The 18,047-nt window shown below is 40.3% G+C and overlaps 1 protein-coding gene across 1 annotated transcript; it reads right to left on the reverse strand.

The window, feature by feature from the left end:
- Positions 1-8,309: 8,309 nt before the first annotated feature.
- LOC117759690 (protein shisa-like-2B) lies at positions 8,310-16,704 on the reverse strand. Its single transcript, XM_034581950.1, has 3 exons — positions 16,329-16,704; positions 12,854-12,990; positions 8,310-9,101 (listed from the first exon to the last, which is right to left on the reverse strand). Exons 1-3 carry the CDS (start codon positions 16,565-16,567, stop codon positions 8,914-8,916), a joined length of 564 nt encoding a protein of 187 aa, XP_034437841.1. The 5' UTR covers positions 16,568-16,704; the 3' UTR covers positions 8,310-8,913.
- Between the last annotated feature and the right edge of the window lie 1,343 nt (positions 16,705-18,047).

The raw sequence follows: 18,047 nt of genomic DNA on the forward strand, positions 1-18,047 counted from the left end.
GGTGTTTGCAGTTGAAGTTAGTGGAAATAAGCTGTCACAGCTGTCACCACAGGCACACAGAGATGTTCAGAGGTGTGGAGCCTTTAAGGACCCTCTGGCAGGGGCAGAGCTTGCCATGGGTGTGGATCCTGAGTCTGCAGGGCTGATGATTTTCTTAGTAGCTCCGAATCCATTCCCAGTCACAGAATTTCCTTAAACACATATGCTGTTGGCAGTTGCATAGCTTCATAATTTCCCTTAAATACATCACTTGCAAAATATTGACAAGTGCTGCTCAACCAACGATTAATATTGATGATGTTCGTTTTGTTTCTGCCACATGTGACTCACTTTGCAGATGTGAGCTGCATTAATGTGAGTTATTTAAAGTCCATAAGGACGTGGGGATAGTTCAGTTTAACATATTGTTTAGGTAACTTCCTACATGTGGTTAAACTGTAGCATTAACCTTCTGCGAATATCTGCTGTATCTTGTGATGGTAATTTGACCTGGTAAGACTTCTGAAATAAAGAGATTTGAGAATAATAGTCTTTTATGTATACTTTATTCCTTGCAAGGAAGGTCAGACAATCATACCGCATGCGAAGAGCATTCTGCTGAGGGAATGACAAAGAAACAGTTGCAGGCGTATCCTTTTTATGCAGATGCAATTAAGAAATGTGTGTGTGAAGAGTTGAACTATGTGTGTGTGTGTGTGTGTATGTGAACTATGCATAAGCAGAGATAATATATAGTGTGGTATAATGGTAAAATTTTCCATTACAATCTTTAAAGTTAATCAGGTAAAAACTTCGGTGTAAATCAATTTAGTTATGTATTGAAGCTTACGTAGTAAGTTTACTACATTAGATTCAGTTTTATGATTTCTCCTGGGCTGTGGATGTTGGATTTCTGGGTGCCAGGGTCTTTATTTCTACTTTAATATGATTTATTATTTAATTCAGATGTGCTAATGTCTGATTGTTACCTACTAATTCATTCATTCTTTTTCTATTTCTTTCTGCCACTTTTGTATGTTTTTTTTATCATCCATGAATCTACAAGAGGCTGAAGGACTGAAGCTTAAGTTGATGATGATGACGTGAAACAACTGGACCTCATCCAACGATCAGATGACTGGTGCCAACAGAAGGAAGACCTCATGTATGGAGCAGCATAGTTGGTGTCATTCTTCAGGATGTGGAGGAGAGAGACTGGATAACATCATTAATTCTTTAATGAGATGTGATGATGATGTCAATAAACCACCTTCAGTTTCCTCTGAGATGACAGGCCTGTGATTCATTTCAAATTCCCCAAATACATTCATCAATGTATGTATGATTGATGTATGATCAATTCTTGTATGATTACTATCCTGTACGTGTTGCTGCTGTTACTTTATACCAGATGTTCTCCTTAGAATCAAGAGTATTAAAATAGTCTGCCTAATCTATGTGGGTCTCCATTATTTCCTATTTATTTTTGTTGATTGTATTTAATCTGCACCCACGTTATGACTTTGTTATCCAGACTTTATTTTGATTAATTGTGTATCGGTCATTTTGGTTGTTGTAGATTAGGTTCTTTTTTATTTTACCTGATTGTTTTGGGACTGTTTCTTTACTTTTGTTTCTTGATTGAATTTGAGTGGAGCCCTACTGATGCGTGTGTCTTCTATATTTTACAGGAATTGAGCCTAAGGTGGTGGAGGCTGGTGTCTTTGGGTGGCGGTGTCTCCTTCCTGTGTGCTGTGGCATACAGCCCTGGTCTGGTTTTTTCACAATTGCATGTGTGTGTGTGAGGACATGTGTGTGCACGTGTGATCAGGGTGACTCTCCCTGGATACCTCTCCTCCCTCGCTAGCCTGCCTCTCCACTGGTAAGCCTCAGCGTTCATTCCCCCCTTCCTATATGTGTGAATGGTGTGTGACGGCTCTTTTAATAGTTTAAAGTGGGTCACTGTTAACAAAGTATTGTTTTTGGATGGAACCACATCTCCTGCTCCTTTAGTTCACTGAACCTGAATCCCTTAAGGATATTAGTGTTGGTCTACCTTGCCACATTAGCATAGAGAGACATACAAAAGTAGGAGATTTAAAAACTATGGCATAGAAGTTGTTTTTCCCAGAAGGGAAATCAAAGTAGATGGAGCTGTAAAGTTTTCACTCTGGCATGCCGGATATCTGTCACAGACTGACTGATGAAGACCATACTACTGAAGAATTATATGAAGAGACTTAGGTGAAACTTCTCAGACCATACCTTTGCACCAGGAAGATGAAACAGATGAAATAGTCATCTTTTCACCTGAACATAGACGTGATGAAGATGAACAACCTCCTCCAGACATTCAAGAAACCAGTGAAGTGATGGTACCTACTGTCCAGGGGCCTCATTTATAACCACTGCGTACGTACAAAACAGGGCCTAAAACGTGCGTACATCACTACTCACGCAGACGTTGGGGTTTTTTAAAAACAAACTTGACCGGAGAATGTGCGCACTTCCACGCTAACTCTTACCCATGCGTACGAACATTTTGGAGACGGGAAAATGATGATGCAGATGTGAGGCTGTGAACTGAAGCAGATTATTGATCCACTTCATCATTAACATTAAAACCGACCGCGTTATTTGTGCTTGTGTGATAGAACTGCTCCATAAGAATCTTCAATTGACAAAAAGATATAAAACAACTTACAGCAAATTATGTTCAGTTTTCTTTATTAATCACATCACTGCTGTCTCATTAAATCGCTCTTCACCTCCGCCTCACTGATAAACACATCGATGTCTGTGTAAGAAAGTTGCTTTCTCTTCTCATCATTTGATGCCACAATTCACCTTGAAAACCCATTGGTCAGCAGGATAATTGAATATTCATGAGGTCCTTTCCATTCAATCAATCAATCCATAACATTTTATTTGTATAGCCCATATTCACAAATCACAATTTGTCTCATAGGGCTTTAACAAGGTGTGACATCCTCTGCCCTTAACCCTCAACAAGAGTAAGGGAAAAACTACTAAAAAAAAACCATTTCTGACCATTTATGGTTGAATGTGGCTGTGTAGAGGACAGGATACGAGACAGATCCACGTACGAACGTTTCCAGGTGAACTGTGATCCTACATATCGAAACCAGAGAGGGAAATCCTTGAGAAAGCACTACACAACCTTGGATCTGTTGATCAGGACACCCTTATTGATGCTTTAGTCACAAAGCCCTCGTACAAACTCCCATGTTTGTTATTGAGAGTTGGAGATCTATTTTGAAGAGTCTTGCAGCAGTTATGATGCCACAGAGATTGAACAGAGAACAGCAATTTCCAACAGCAAAGCGAGTGAAAGACATCTTGAAGTTTCCACTGTCCATGAATGCAGCACAGAGCTGTCTGACCAGATACCTGAAGAGATATGTTAACTATCTAACTAACTGTTAGCTATCATTCTGAGATGTTGACATTCATACTTTTAATTTTATTTTAATTTTATAAAATGACACATTAGAGCACACAGAGTGTGTTACGGGCTGTAACAGAATTGATGGTGCAGTAAAACACTACTCAAACAAGCCTACATTACCTAAGCAAATTTACATAGTTAAACTCCCCCACATGTCTGACTATATTAACGCCTAATCATAATACCTGAATTATTCCCACTGTGCACAACTGAAGTATGGCCTTTTCCAGTACACCTCCATCAAACTCTTCTTTGTCACGCAGTTCTCCAAGAAGCTGGATCCAATATTCCAAACCCTCTATGCAGAGGTATTCAGCCAAATTATTTTCCGGTATAAGCCATTGTCAGGGACCGAGCAGGAAGATCAGAGAGCCAAAGATAGTTTCTTTGAAAAAAAAAAAAAAGGGTATTTTAATTTTGTTTTCATTAAAGGGGACATAGCATGCCCATTTTACCACAAGTTGATATGGTTCCTTGGGGTCTTAAAGAAATGTCTGTAACATACTTTGGTCAAAATACCACAAGGATCATATAAAACAGCACCCTTTTTACCCTGTATAAAACAGCCCTCCACAGAGTGACCTGTTTTGAGTGCCTGTTCCTTTAAATGCTAATGAGCCAGCTCCCTCCTCTCCCCCCATGATTTTAAACGATATAAATTACATATTTTATATGATATAAATTATCAAATATGCATCCCATACTTTGTATTCCCCTTCTGTTGTCCTGGAGTTTTAATTTTCCCAATCACATAATTAAATGTCCCCCTCTGCCCATCCACTACAAGCAGCGCGGAGAAATGCACGTCCCGTGTGAACAGCCAGGCGGCTGCGCGCTTGAGAACGGTGCTGCGCTGCCTCGCAGCGGCGCTTCCGCGTCCGGTGTAAACCCGGCGTAACGAGTGGGGGGCTCTGTGTGTTTGTGACAGTGTTACAGTAGTGCTGAACACTGTGGAAGTCTTCCACACTGCTGGCTGTGTGGCGTTGACACAAATTCCAGCTCACGCACGGGAGAGCGAGCGGTCGCGCCCGAGCAACTGCTGCAGCCTCCCAGTCCCAACGATCCAGACAAATGCCACATGTGAGTGAATCGCGGGCTGACCAGCGCGGAGAAATGCTCGTCCCGTGTGAACAGCCAGGCGGCTGCGTGCTTGGGAACGGCGCTGCGCTGCGCTGCCTCGCAGCCTCCGGTGTAAACCCGGCGTAACGAGTGTGGGGGGATGAGGTGGGGGGGGGGGGGGGGGGGGGGGAGACTTCCAGTGCCTTGTTACGACACAAAACCCAGGAAGCTCAATCGAGTCGCTCAAGCATGACGTTTCTGATTTAGAGGAATCATAGTGTGTTTTTTTCCCAGAGTTTTTGGGTTGGTAGACATGCCAGATACCCACATTAACCTGTAGAAGCACTAACAAAGTGGAATTTGCATGCTATGTCCCCTTTAACAAAAATGCAAAAAGATAAACTTCACAAATCTTGGCCCAGTAAAAGGTAAAATAACCAAACTAGCCTCCAGTAACAGATGAAGACAAGTTAACAGCACCACAAAAAAACTCCCCTTCAACTGACACAGGGGAACATATATGGTGGCTGGTCAAGCCACTCAAAACACAAAAGGGGGATAGACTTAGACATACTAACATTGAAAACAAACTACAGCCACAAAATAACACCCCAGTATAAGGCCATATAATATTAACTTAGGGAAAATAATTAAATATAAATATCAAACAATAATCAAAGATCAACAACTAAAAATCGAAATAAGGAAACAATGTCCCTCCCCATGATTACAAGAGACAAGGTGCAGTCCAATTAATGCTCAAAGCCATTTAAAGTTGTCTGCTGCAGCTGGGCCTCCTTTGGATGAATGGCCCGACGACTCCAGCAGCAACCCCCAGGAACTGGTAACTCAAAGAAAACTTGATTAATTATCACAGAAAAAAAATATATAAATAAATAAAAGTATGTTGTATGAAACCAAAATCTATGTGTCCAGTTATTTATCTGTGATGTGGGTGCGTGTGCAAAGAGAAACCATCTAAGCAAATTAGGAATTAAGAAAGGTTACCACCATGTTACGGAGTTTCAGTATGTGGTTGCTGGTGCGGTCCTCACATCCATCAATACACACTTTTTAACAGGTTTTAACTGGTCATATGAATCGATGTGCCAGATGTGTGAAGCCCCCATTGCTGCTTGTATGTTGACCCTTCAGGATCTAACTCAGCTAAGATGACTAACCTCTTCCTTTTTTGCCTTAAGGCCATTTTCTCGTGACTTCGTAAGCATCCATCTATACCCATCCATCTTCCCCGGCGCCTGTAATTGTTGTTGGACAAAGTCAGTGACATGGCCTAAATCTGCAGTCCTTCCGTCGGCTGAGCCTGTTGCCCCTTATTATGGGCAGCAGATGGTTCTGACTGATGACAATCCTGTGTCTCTGTGCAAGAGCAACAAGAATTTCATAGTATGACATTCCCAGGTGAAAACAAAACTTGTTTGGTGAGTTTTCTCTATGCAATGGTTACAATCTGGTGTCTGTGTGCATCTGAGTGATTAAACCACAAACATCTTAAGATAAATATCTTGTGCGCACAAGATAATAGGAGTTCAGTCAACACTGAGATCACATCGCTCTGACAGAGAGAGAAATTGTGAGAGAGACACAGGAGGGGAGGGGGGGAGCAGTGAGCAGTGGACCAAACCACTGTGGGGCAAGGAGAGAGGGGGGTGCAATCTCTCAAAGCTTAAGAAGGCTTCATTTTGCATCTACAATTAGCGAACATGGGCTAAGTTCATATTGTATTACTATTTAAAATGATCATTGCTTATGATTGCAATGATATTGAGGGGGACAACTCTCTGGATGGGGGAGACCGGACCCCCCTGCCCCCCGGGAAATCTGCCCCTGGGCATTTGACATTTACATTTATTTCATAGAGAATGGACTTGATATATGTTGGGCACTGATATCTGACTGTGTGAAATGTCCAAACAAAAATCAGGATCTATAGCAGATTTAAATGTGGTTGCATGAGGAGGTAAACTTTTTTCAACCACTCTTCAGTAACAAATGTGCAAATACCACCAATATGTAGCTGAGATCATGTAATGTGGCCGATAAGGCTGGGTTGAATTAAGGGGAGTGTTGGGCCTTGGTAGTGGTATGTGCTCTACTGAGTGCCATTGTTGTTCATTTTGAAATGAAACACTTTTTTTAACTTTGGTTTCAGACCATTAGGAATTTGTTAGAAGGAAGTTGAGGGATTAGAGGATGCTAAACTGAAATTAGGGAGTGTCGTGTGGAAGTGTATGATTTCCATCCCCTCATGAACGTACCTGTTTAAAGTGATATGACATCCAGGGAATTATTCTACATTCGCTTGTTGGATTGTTTACAGGTTTGACTTAAGGAAAAACGTGCTGCAACTAAGAATAAATTATCTGAGCAGCTCAAACAGGAGCTTTGATGCTCAGACTCATAAAAAATGCATTAGCCTACGCAGGATAAGAAGAAATTCTAATTTGAAGTGGAGCCATTGCTCAAGGTGCAGTAAGATCAAAGTTAAGCATCAAAACAAGAGCAAGCACAAAATCATTTGAAGTTGTATGTTTATTAAGTTTGGGAAAAAAAACATGTACAAAGTCAGAGGCACTTGAGCTGCTAAATATCTCGCACAAAGTACAAAGCTATTAAACAAAACACAGACATCACATGAATATTCTGAGAATTCATGGCACAACATGAGTTTACGGCTACAACAGGTTTCTGCTTTGCCGCAATCAAAACATCTCCAGGACATGGGCATCAGACTGTCTAATACTGTGACCATTCTCCAACCAGAATTGACAAGTGCATGTGACAAGATTCCTCAAATTTTGACAACACAAATCAACAAGTCTGCCTTCTCTTCATTTAGGCAACTTCTGAAAAGCAAAATATCAAAGTAAATAAAAATATTTCTTTGGGTGTGATTTATGCCATTGCTCACACTTCATTTACACACAGCATGCAGTTTACAAGTTAAAGCAAATTATTCACTAAAGCTAGGAACTTTTGCATGTCCACATAAGTTAAGTAACATATTGCCTGTTTCTTCACAACAACACACATTTAAAAAAAAGTCTCACATTCAGGCTCCATTCAGGCTATGGAGGCAGTCTGTTGACATTACAGCTGGTGTGTCATGTCCACTAAATGCATGACTGACATCTCACACATGCACAGCTCTATTTGTTGCACCATTGTCCGTATAAGTTAGCCTGTGTCTGTGTATTTCAATGCATCTGACCATGTCTTTAAGTAAATATAGCAACATTTATTTTCTTGTCAATGTCACCTCTAAGAAATCTGTTCAATGGTCGGTTAGTGACCAAAGTCTTATACAAAGTAAAATCTTTTATCCTGAAGGGAACTTGTACTCTATTGTGTGTGTGTGTGTGTGTGTGTGTGTGTGTGCGTGCGTGTGTGTGTGAGCGTGTGAACCAAGTTTCATGGTAATTCATCCACTACTTTTCGAGACAAGACCAAACATGTGCACCTAATGGTGGCCCAAGGCAAATAGTCAGAGAAGCCACAAATTCAGTAGGATTGAATCCTCAGGAGACTGAATGACTGAATAAGGTTTCTTCTGACATTTGTTGAGATGTGTGGCCCAGAGTGGTGGGCTGACAGACATTAGCTCTAGGTCTATGTAGAACAGGCTGCATGAAGATCCTGTACTTTCACATCTTTCATCAAAGTCCTGCATGCTCCTCCTTTTTGAATTTGTATTATTCAGCTCAATAATAAATAAAGCCTATTACAGTCTTTATCTTCTCCAGTGTAAAAGCTAACCTGGTGGCCAAGTTAGTGGCCACCAGGTTATATGTGGGTAAAACGGTGAACTCAGAAACATAGATGCAGATGTTTTTGTTTATCAAAAACATCTGCATCAGTGGTTATTCATTGTTCAACATGCTGAGGTTATTCCTCAATGGATCTCATTTGAAAAACTCATTTTAAGCGGATAAATCCTGCATATTTTTCTTTCCGGTTTAAAGAAAAAAAAAATTCAGGAACAACAAATGATAACAACAATATACTTTAGAGAATGTCAATCTTAAAAGATTATATCAAATGGTTGACCATTTACTGCAGATTTACCAAAATGAAAATCACAGCCCATCACACCTGCTTTCATGATGGGGACTAGATCCAACTGGCAACAAAATAATGGGAGATTTCAATGGAAAATGTGGGTTGCTTAAGCTGCAAAAGACGAAATATAAAGCAATCAAGGTCTCATCTCGTTTCTCTGCTACAGTTTGCTTTCTCAAGGTTTACATTTGATTTTGTCAAATGTCTTTTTTTTTTTTTATATGTGACATTCTAAATTCAAACCAATTTTAGCTTTCAGTAGAATGAGCATAGTAGAAAGAATCAAAGTAAAAGTAGCTGCTCCTCAAGTCAAACAGTCTACGAGTCTATGCAGGACCCTCGACGTTGATGGATGTCACAGTAGCCATGAAACAACGCTGGAAAAGGCGGTCGGGGTCTGGCGGCTGGTTGTCACAGTCCAGCTTGCCCCTCAGGAAGTGTTTCCTGAGGCCTTGAGGTCCAGAAGTTGCACTGCTGTGACTCGGTCCTGGTCCTTGTGGACTCGATGAAGAACCTGAAAAAAAGAAAAATCACTCAGGATGTTGTATGTACAGAGTCTGACAAACCAGTATGTAGTTTTTATAGCATTGTGTCCAGATCATAGACTGCATGTAAAGATGGACAAGGTGACTGCTGCCCAAAGGTGAAGCCAAATCATCTGGTTTGCTCCCTGTTGGCTGGTGACAGTTTTCAGACATGAACTCTGGAGAAAGTCCTTTCTCCAGAGTTTGCCTTTCACAAATGAACAATGCAGAAGGAGATGCTCAGCTCAGATGCGTTCACAACAACACAGGAGTCTTTGGAGCGTTCAGGTGAGGTGGTGCAGCAAGCAGAGAACGTACAGGACATAATCTGTAAATTCCATTGCTGAGATCACATCAACATTGTTGTCTGCCCTTATCACCTTGACAACTCAAGTCTGTTTCCTCTATGGGCTCAGTGCATTTCTGAAAGAAAATGTCACAAATCTCCTCCTCCTCCAGATGGGACATGGAACATAGTGCAACCTTTTTCTGTAAGTTTGAATTTGAATGTAGCATTCACTATACTATACTCATTTGTAAAAAATTCTGTGCAATATAAACCGTTATATGTATATCCATTTACTGTACATATTTTGACACATAATAAATTTCTGTACACTATATACCGGTTTAATCACATTTATACTGTATATTTTTTCTATATATTGCTGTATATTTCTATTTCTTTATATTCCTTCACCCAAGTACTGCATGCTACTTATGTGTTGTCTTCTGCTGCTGTAACATTGCAAATTTCCCCATTGCAGGACTAATAAAGGACTTCTTAATTTGTTGGTAATTTGATGCTATAAAACTGGGTCGAAATGTCATGATTGACAGCAGAGACTGACTCATGATTGGTCGAGCCAATGTATAGGTGGGATCTTGATACCCGGGCTCCACACCTTGATTGCTACTGCGCAGACTCTGGCTCCAAATGAGACCTAAAGCACAAGCACCCATATATCTCATTAATATATATCGGCTTCATTTTTTTACAGTGGGAGGAAGTGGAAACACGTTGTCCGTCTTTATTCACAGTCTATGGTTAAAGCATAGCCAGCTCTGTAAAAAGCTCTTGTGCTCTGCAACAAACAGCAGATGGAAACAGTTTGGCCATCTAAGAAGCAGATTTATATCTCATATTCCCCCCAGAATGTTATAACATGCTAAAAAGACTCCATTTCATCTTGCACTGCCAAATGCATATAAGAAGTTGTCCTTGTCCATTTCTTACAAACGTAACAGACCTACTGACAAAATACTTGCTGCACTTACAGGGTGATAACTAAACCTTGTTTTTTGGGACCTTTATCTGGACCTTTCAGCAGGTCTAAATGGGGATTTCAAGGGGAAGGATGTAGCTTGTGTTTTCTAAAATTGCGTGAAAAGGATGAAAAGAGTGAAATGTCAGGAACACAACATCACTCTTTGTTGAAGACATGTAATACATCTAAAAAGACTTTTCTTTTCTGTGGTTGAATTTTCAGAAAGTCAAAATGTGTCCTTACCTGTTTCTGTATACGTCAAATAAGGAGCGTTACATTACAAAACTACTGTATATCTTTACCTACAAATGATTTGTTTTATCTAAAGTTTGTTCTTTATGTTGAGATTCGACTGAAACTCTACATCTACCTACTAAATCTACAAACCCCTGTCTGTATGTGGAACGCATATCTCACAAACCTTTCATCTAATGAACTCCACTCTTAGGATATATATTGTAAATGGCCCGAAAAAGTGCAGTGCAGAGTTTGGTGTGATTTGGACATGCAATATGTTCAATATAAATAAAATTTGAATAAACAGGTGACCAGCAAACAGTGGGGGAGGGGCAGTGTGCCTTCAGTCTGTGGACTGAATTAAACATGTCTTCTACCTCAGATAAACTCAATGGCTGTAAATATAAGCCACACATGTTATCAGTAATAAAGCAAATTCAGTTTCATTGTATGAAAAACATTGAAAATCTTCATTGCAGATAAACCAGGTAGGAAGAACGCAAAGTTTTCTAACTTCACTCTGCACCATAGACTGTTTATAAAAAGCTCTGCACACAACGTCCAGCACACGAATAATAAAAAGTGACCGTATATTGTAGAACTGTTAGAGGAGGACTCACTAATGACAAGTATTATTCTGAAGTAGCTCCAGAGCAGTAACACAGGACAAGAGAACAATCCATTCCAAACAGGCAGGTTTCAAAATGGCACTGCAGTAGTCCACGGAGGAAATGTTTTTTGAAAATGGAAAATACTCCTGAATGTTGGACACTTTGTTGAGATTGCATTTATTTCATAGAGAATGGACTTGATGAAGCAAAACCAGGGATATATTTTGGGCACTGATATCTATGAGTGCATGTAATGTGAAAACCAAAATCAGGATCTATAGCAAAAATAAAAGTGGTTGCATGAGGAGGTAAGCTTTTTTCAACCACTGTTCAGTACACGTGCAATTACCACCAACTGAAATCACGTAATGTGGCCGATAAGGCTGGGTTGAATTAAGGGCAGTGTTGGACCTTGTTAGTGGTATGTGCTCTACTGAGTGCCATTGTTGTTCATTTTGAACTTTATAGCAGAAATTGAAAGATGCCTTTGTCGGCCACATTTGAAGGAGCCTTTGAAATGGGTCAGCCTATAGTCGTGCTGCTTGCACTCAATCAGTCTTCAAATGCAGCCTCTGAAGGATGAGGCTTCTGAATTGGGACACAGCTTTTAACTTATTTAGCTACAATTTCACATTAAATGTATTTAGTTTGAACAGCTGAGGCAAAGTTCAGCACAGGACAGACTGGTGAGTGAATCTTCATCATTAGATGAAGTTCTCACGATCAGAGTGAGACGCTCCGGACTTTCTCGGGTCAGCCTCGTAAAAACTCAGCAGAATGTATGAATGAGTCACTGTCTCAGGATGAAAACACTGTGCTGTACACGTAGAAGACACTGCTGAAGTGTCAAGAGAGCTTTTTGTGATAAGAGCTGATGCCGGTGTTGATGTGCTCTTAACAAAAACACATGATCTCCACAGCAGAATTATTACGTTACATCCCTTTAAATACTGTGTATGGTTACATCCTGCCTCTCCCTGCTGCACCACCCCTCACCGAAACGCTCTGGAATTGTCTATATTGTCGTGAACATGTCTTAGTGGAGAATCTCCTGCTGCGCTGTGTTAAAGGCAAACTCCGGAGTTAGTTATAATAATAATAATAATAATAATAATAATAATAATACATTTTATTAATAGAGCGCTTTTCAAAGTACTCAAAGACGCTTTACAAACGTTAAAATTAGCATAAAAAGCTACACACTAAAAACATAGAAAATACAACATACATCACACATTAAAAGCAGTTCTGAAAAGGTGAGTTCTGATCTGTGATTAGTATACATTACTAATGTACCAAAATAAGTAAAACAAAAATATCAGGAATCCCCACAACAAGGGTCTGAAATCAAATTCTGAAATGAAAGTAAACTGAGTTCTGTGGAGGGTAAATGTTAAAGACACCAGAGTTAGTGGACGGTGTTTCCCAAACAAAACAACTTGTATTTCTGTGTCTGCAGGTTTGACTTAAGCAACTTAAACTTCTCTGATCACAAAGGCAACTGATTTCCTTCTTTCTAGGCGGCTGTATATCAGTGGGCTGCTCCCAAATAAGTTCAGTATATTCAGAGCATCGCATCTATATTGGGCAGAGTGCACTCTGCACAGACAGAGATGCAGTCATTACCTGGTGCTCGAAGAGGTAGCCCATTATCCAGCCCTCTGGGTTTGGTGGTGATGAACAGATAGCAGAGTACACACAGGGTGATGATGAAGGCAAGAAGAACCAACGCTGCTACAGAGAGACCCACCAGAGCTCCGAGACTGTGAGGCACAGAACAAAGAGGTGTCATATCATATATTCTCTCAAAATACTGTTCGATACAAAGCAAATACTCATCACAGTGGAAACAAAGGCAGTAATCATCAATCAATCAGTCAATCAAATTTTATTTGTGGAGCCCATATTCAAAAATCACAATTTGTCTTATAGGGCTTTAACAGGGTGTGACATCCTCTGCCCTTAACCCTCAACAAGAGTAAGGACAAACTACTAAAAAACCCTTTTAACAGGGAAAAAAGAAGGTAGAAACCTCAGAGAGAGCCACATGTGAGGGATCCCTCTCCCAGGACGGACAGAAGTGCAATAGATGTGCAGAAGATAAGGGTGTTTGCAGCAGTGATTAGAATAAACACGTTGTAGCATAATGGAAGGTCAATGAATGATGGATTATTGTCAGTAATGGTCGAGTATCTGAGTAGACATATTGCATATACAATATATATATATATGTAATGCACCTTGTTGTTGATTGACACCTGCCAAAAAACCGAACAAAGAAGAAGAAGAAGAAGAAAATACAGCTCATGATGATTACACTGCATGTGTTGCCTTCTTTTTATTTATTTATTTTTTAAAAGGGAAATTTCATTTAATTTCCTTACAGTGGACACAGGAAAGCATAAGGTCAACCTTAACATCCAGTTTTTTTTTTATCTAGCATCCTGGTGCATTAATTGTTTCATTATTATTACATGGACAATTTGAGTCCAAATAGAGCAAAAGGGTGTACCAGATATTTTAGAAAATAATTTGATTGTGATTTTAGTCAAGAGGCGGAACCTTCCTCGCTGTGAGGGGACATTGCCATGAATTAACCAGTTATAAGTAATGAAAATACAAAATTAAACAGTTGTTACAAAAATACAAAAATGCTTAAACAGAAACTCTATTTAGGTTTATGATTTCCCCCCTCTGCTCTTCCCTCTCTTACATGTGTGCTGCTGACTGGGTGAAACTACTGGTTCCAGCTCCTCCATGCACCTTACAGTATCTTCCTCTAAACAATCATCCACTCGCTCACTGTATGTTAGTCAGGTTTGATCAATACTTCCCTTTCAGAACACCAAATTATCTTGAGCTATTTAAGCTCCACCAACTATTGCTAGATGGGTGTTTGGGAAGTGTTTATGTTTTGCCTGCCTGCTGGTGCCTTCATCCTGTTGCATTTGCGTCAGCATCACCTGCTGCTCACCTTGTTCTGTCACATTCAGCCATTTCCCTCAGCCACAGTGTCCTCTCGATTCCTCCAATTTGCTGCATTCCATTCCTGCTGTGGAAACACTCTGCCCTTTCGATGGACACTGAATTACCCTTTAACACCAAGGTTTGGTACATTTTTAGTACAGTAAATAAATCTTTCTTGAGATTGAGTCTTTCATTCTGTGAATCTTAAAGTGTCTACAGATATTCAGTCCAGTGTGTAGGGTTGAGGAGGATTTAACAGCAGAAATTGAATCTAATATTTATCTTGTAAATGTTTAGGGGACGTTAAACATTGAAAGTGTATAATTCAATATAGGCCTTGTGTTCAGATTTGGATGCTTGTGTGTAGCATATATATTTTAAGAGAAGAGGTAATATGCCATAAAATACTACAGCAAAATCCTCAATTCAGATGAGGATGATGTTTGTGTAAGTGAGTTAAGTTTTTCATATTGTTGATGTTCACAGTGCAAGTAGCACATCAGAATCATAATTCCTGTCAGCCTGAATTATCTCTGTGTTCAGAGAAAATGTAAAATGTCATCTTCTTGCTGCTGACTCGGGAGGCGGCTGTGGCTCAGGAGGTAGAGCAGGTCGTCCCCTTACCTAAAGGGTCGGCAGTGCGATCCCAGTCTCCCCCATTCCGCAAGCCTAAGTGTTGTGGGCAAGATCCTGAACTTCAAAATGCGCCTGAGCAAAACCAAACAACTATACAAACGTCCAGAATCTTGTTTGACGGAATGATACCTACACCTCCTGCCACAGCTGCATTAAAGCAGCCACTCCCCACCACACACACACACACACACACACAATATTTTTACATGCACATTTGCTATGATTTGTTTGATTACTGTCAGTACAGATAGAAAACAGACAGTGCACTTCCAAAGCAGGGAAGCTGAATCGATAGGAAAAATGAAGCTGGTTTAATGGGTGCTTCAAATCTGGACCTGAAGAGAGCATGAGTGATGTGCTCTGCATTTATGCTTCATCATATGAAGGTGGACTGTTGAGAGTAGTAAAGCAGTAAAAGCACTCAAAATCCAAGTCCAGTCAAATACTGGAGTGTTTCAGTGTTTTATTAAACACACAATGACTCATAATGATGCACAATGACCAGACACGTCATGTTTTGAGAAGGCTCATTACACTCAATGGATGGATGGATGGATGGATGGATAGATAGATAGATTCAGCTATACATTTAGAATAACAGCTCTGTTTATTCCCTTAAATAAATGAGAAAGAACACTCAGAACACATACTCAAAAGGTTTGAATGTCTGTGCTGTCAGCAGAATTCCCAGGGACAGATAAAGTCCAAAATAACTAAATATGCTCGACCAAATAAAGGCAGCATGTAATTTGGATTAGAGCATTTAGAGAAGGAGAATTATTCTATAACAAATGGAGAAAGGTGCTCTTAGGTTGCAAAAATGATCTTATAATGTGTAACAGTGTGTCAATGTCATTGTAACTCACTGTTTCTGCAACCAGTTGAATGCATTTCAACATCAGCATCAGCAAAGCCTGGTCTCATATCCCAGCACATAAAAATGATCCCATGAGTTCCATGCAGTGGTGTATAACGATTATTTATAGAGAGAATATGGGTTCTGCCTGATACAGACTAATTAAGTCAAGTGATCAGAATCAGTATGGAGAGACATGACCACTCCATCCTTATTTCCTCATTTGTGACTGAGAAGCAGTGTTTTTTCCGAAATGATGGGACCACTTATTGTGTCAACAAATTACTTCTTCATTATTTGTTAGTTTTATTTTTTATTTTTTTACCAATTGAATATTAAACATGCTGAGGTTTAAATGATACCTCCCATTTACATTCCACTGTGAACTGCCCTCATACTAATTCGTGATGAGCGTGAATGTGAAGGTCACTGATGTTTCTCAGAAATCTTCTTAATTGGTTTCTCAGCAACCAATTAACCAGAGTGGAGCAGGCACAAGCTGCAAAAACACCATCAACAGGAAACCACTTATACAAAGAGAAGCGTCCGGTTTCATAGAAAGGACATTTTGAAACATTTAGTTTTATTATTCTGCACAATGTAAATGTCACGTTGAGTTCAGCTGCTGTCACCGCTCCTTACCTCAACCACCACATGTATCCATACTCGTATGGGAAGAAGCTGTTGGGGTCGTCACAACAGTACTTCAGGTCACTGAAGCCGCAGCAGTAAAGAGCCGTGGAGTCATTGTCCGCTCTCGGACACGTGAATCCCTCCACGAACACGTTCTCCTTGCTGTAGTAACTTTCACAGTCCGAGCCCATGTCTGACGCACGGAGCGCAGGACGCGCTGTGGCGCGCACATCAGCGTCCGCTCCCATGACTGTACAGACACATACTGCAAGTTCACTTCACCATCATCTGAGCCGGGAGCTGCTGCACTGACACCTCGCTCTCTCTCTCTACCTCTCTCTCACTTCATCTCTCTGCCTCTTTCTTTCTCTCTCCCCTTCCTTTGTTTTCCCTCTTCCTCTCTGCACCTTTCTCTTGCTCGACCTCTCTCTCTCCACTCACCCCCCTCTGTCTCCCTCTATACCTATCTCTCTCCCTCTCTCTACCAGTCTCTCTCTCTCTCACTCTCTCTCTCCACCCCCACTCTCTCTCTCTCTCTCTCTCTCTCTCTCTCTCTCTCTCTCTCTCTCTCTCTCTCTCTCTCTCTCTCTCTTCCTCCCTCTCTACCCCCCTCTCTTTGTGTCAGAGTGTCTTTTTTGTTCATTCGGGGAGACTATTTTTCACTTAGTGCTTTATTGACATCTTTTTGAGAATATGTCACTGAACTAAGGTTCAAACGTTGACTGAGGTGTGATTGAGTCTAGTTAGAGCACAATTATTATTCAGTCATAATCTAAATATAATGTAAAAAGGGAGGATTTGGATGCCTTTAAAAGTGTGTATTGTGAAGGTGTGCTTTTTTCTTTGAAGGAACTTGAAATCACTTCAGCAGATGTGTTGTCTTAATTTATTCATTTATTTTCATGTATTCTATTTTTTGAGGTTTCATGTTTGTAGTCTTTGACTGATTTGTGAATTATTGTATCATACCAGGTTTTTTATCTGAATAAATAATTGGATCACAAAAAACACATTCAGAGGTGATCTGGGACGCATGTGGCAACATTATTTTCAAAGGGTGAATACAAATGTGTCCTTGCCACATATGAAGGACCACCTGCTCAGGTGGCGTCCTCTGATCCCTGCAGTTTATGTATCAGTATATGATCTAATAAAATGTTCTCATATGCAATCGTTGCTTGTTTTCATCTACTCATTCTTCCACAGAAGAGATTTTTTTCGTGGATGTGGCTGCGGCAATCTGATCTTCCTCACTGCTCGCTGACAGTGTGTGTTAAATATTCATGTTTCATTCTGAAAAACACTCATGTGAGACTATTAGAGGCTTCACCCTCACACATCAACAGGCATCACTTCACAATAATGACACGGAGATAGTTCACATATATTGTGTGTGTCCTCAGGGACGCAGAGTTGATCAGTGGTTAATGAAACCTCAGCAGGGGGTCAGCTCGCACAGTGGTGCGATATAGTAATGGTTGAATAATGATGCATTGATTGAATAAGCATCCATTTATCACAAATTTGATCAGGGCCACTTATTGCCGAAGGCAGTGCTTAATCTGAGTGCTTAGCTGGCTTGTTCATTAGGGCAAAGCTTTTGTGCAAAGAATAAAATCAACACATAAGCCAACAGTGATTAATTATGAGTGTGCCATGTGTACAGACATACCTGTTAACAGAGCCATCAAAGAACCCATAGTGGAGACATTCTGCTCATTTATGGAC

This window comes from Hippoglossus hippoglossus, chromosome 4 (assembly GCF_009819705.1).
Source record: "Hippoglossus hippoglossus isolate fHipHip1 chromosome 4, fHipHip1.pri, whole genome shotgun sequence".
NCBI classification, from domain to species: domain Eukaryota; kingdom Metazoa; phylum Chordata; class Actinopteri; order Pleuronectiformes; family Pleuronectidae; genus Hippoglossus; species Hippoglossus hippoglossus.

Excerpts from the sequence above, each read along its gene's own strand:
- LOC117759690 (XM_034581950.1), bottom strand. The coding sequence starts at position 16,567 with ATGGGAGCGGACGCTGATGTGCGCGCCACAGCGCGTCCTGCGCTCCGT. Across the intron at positions 12,991-16,328 it reads GGATACATGTGGTGGTTGAG|TCTCGGAGCTCTGGTGGGTC; the intron begins GTAAGGAGCGGT and ends TGTGCCTCACAG. Across the intron at positions 9,102-12,853 it reads GCTACCTCTTCGAGCACCAG|GTTCTTCATCGAGTCCACAA; the intron begins GTAATGACTGCA and ends TCTTTTTTTCAG.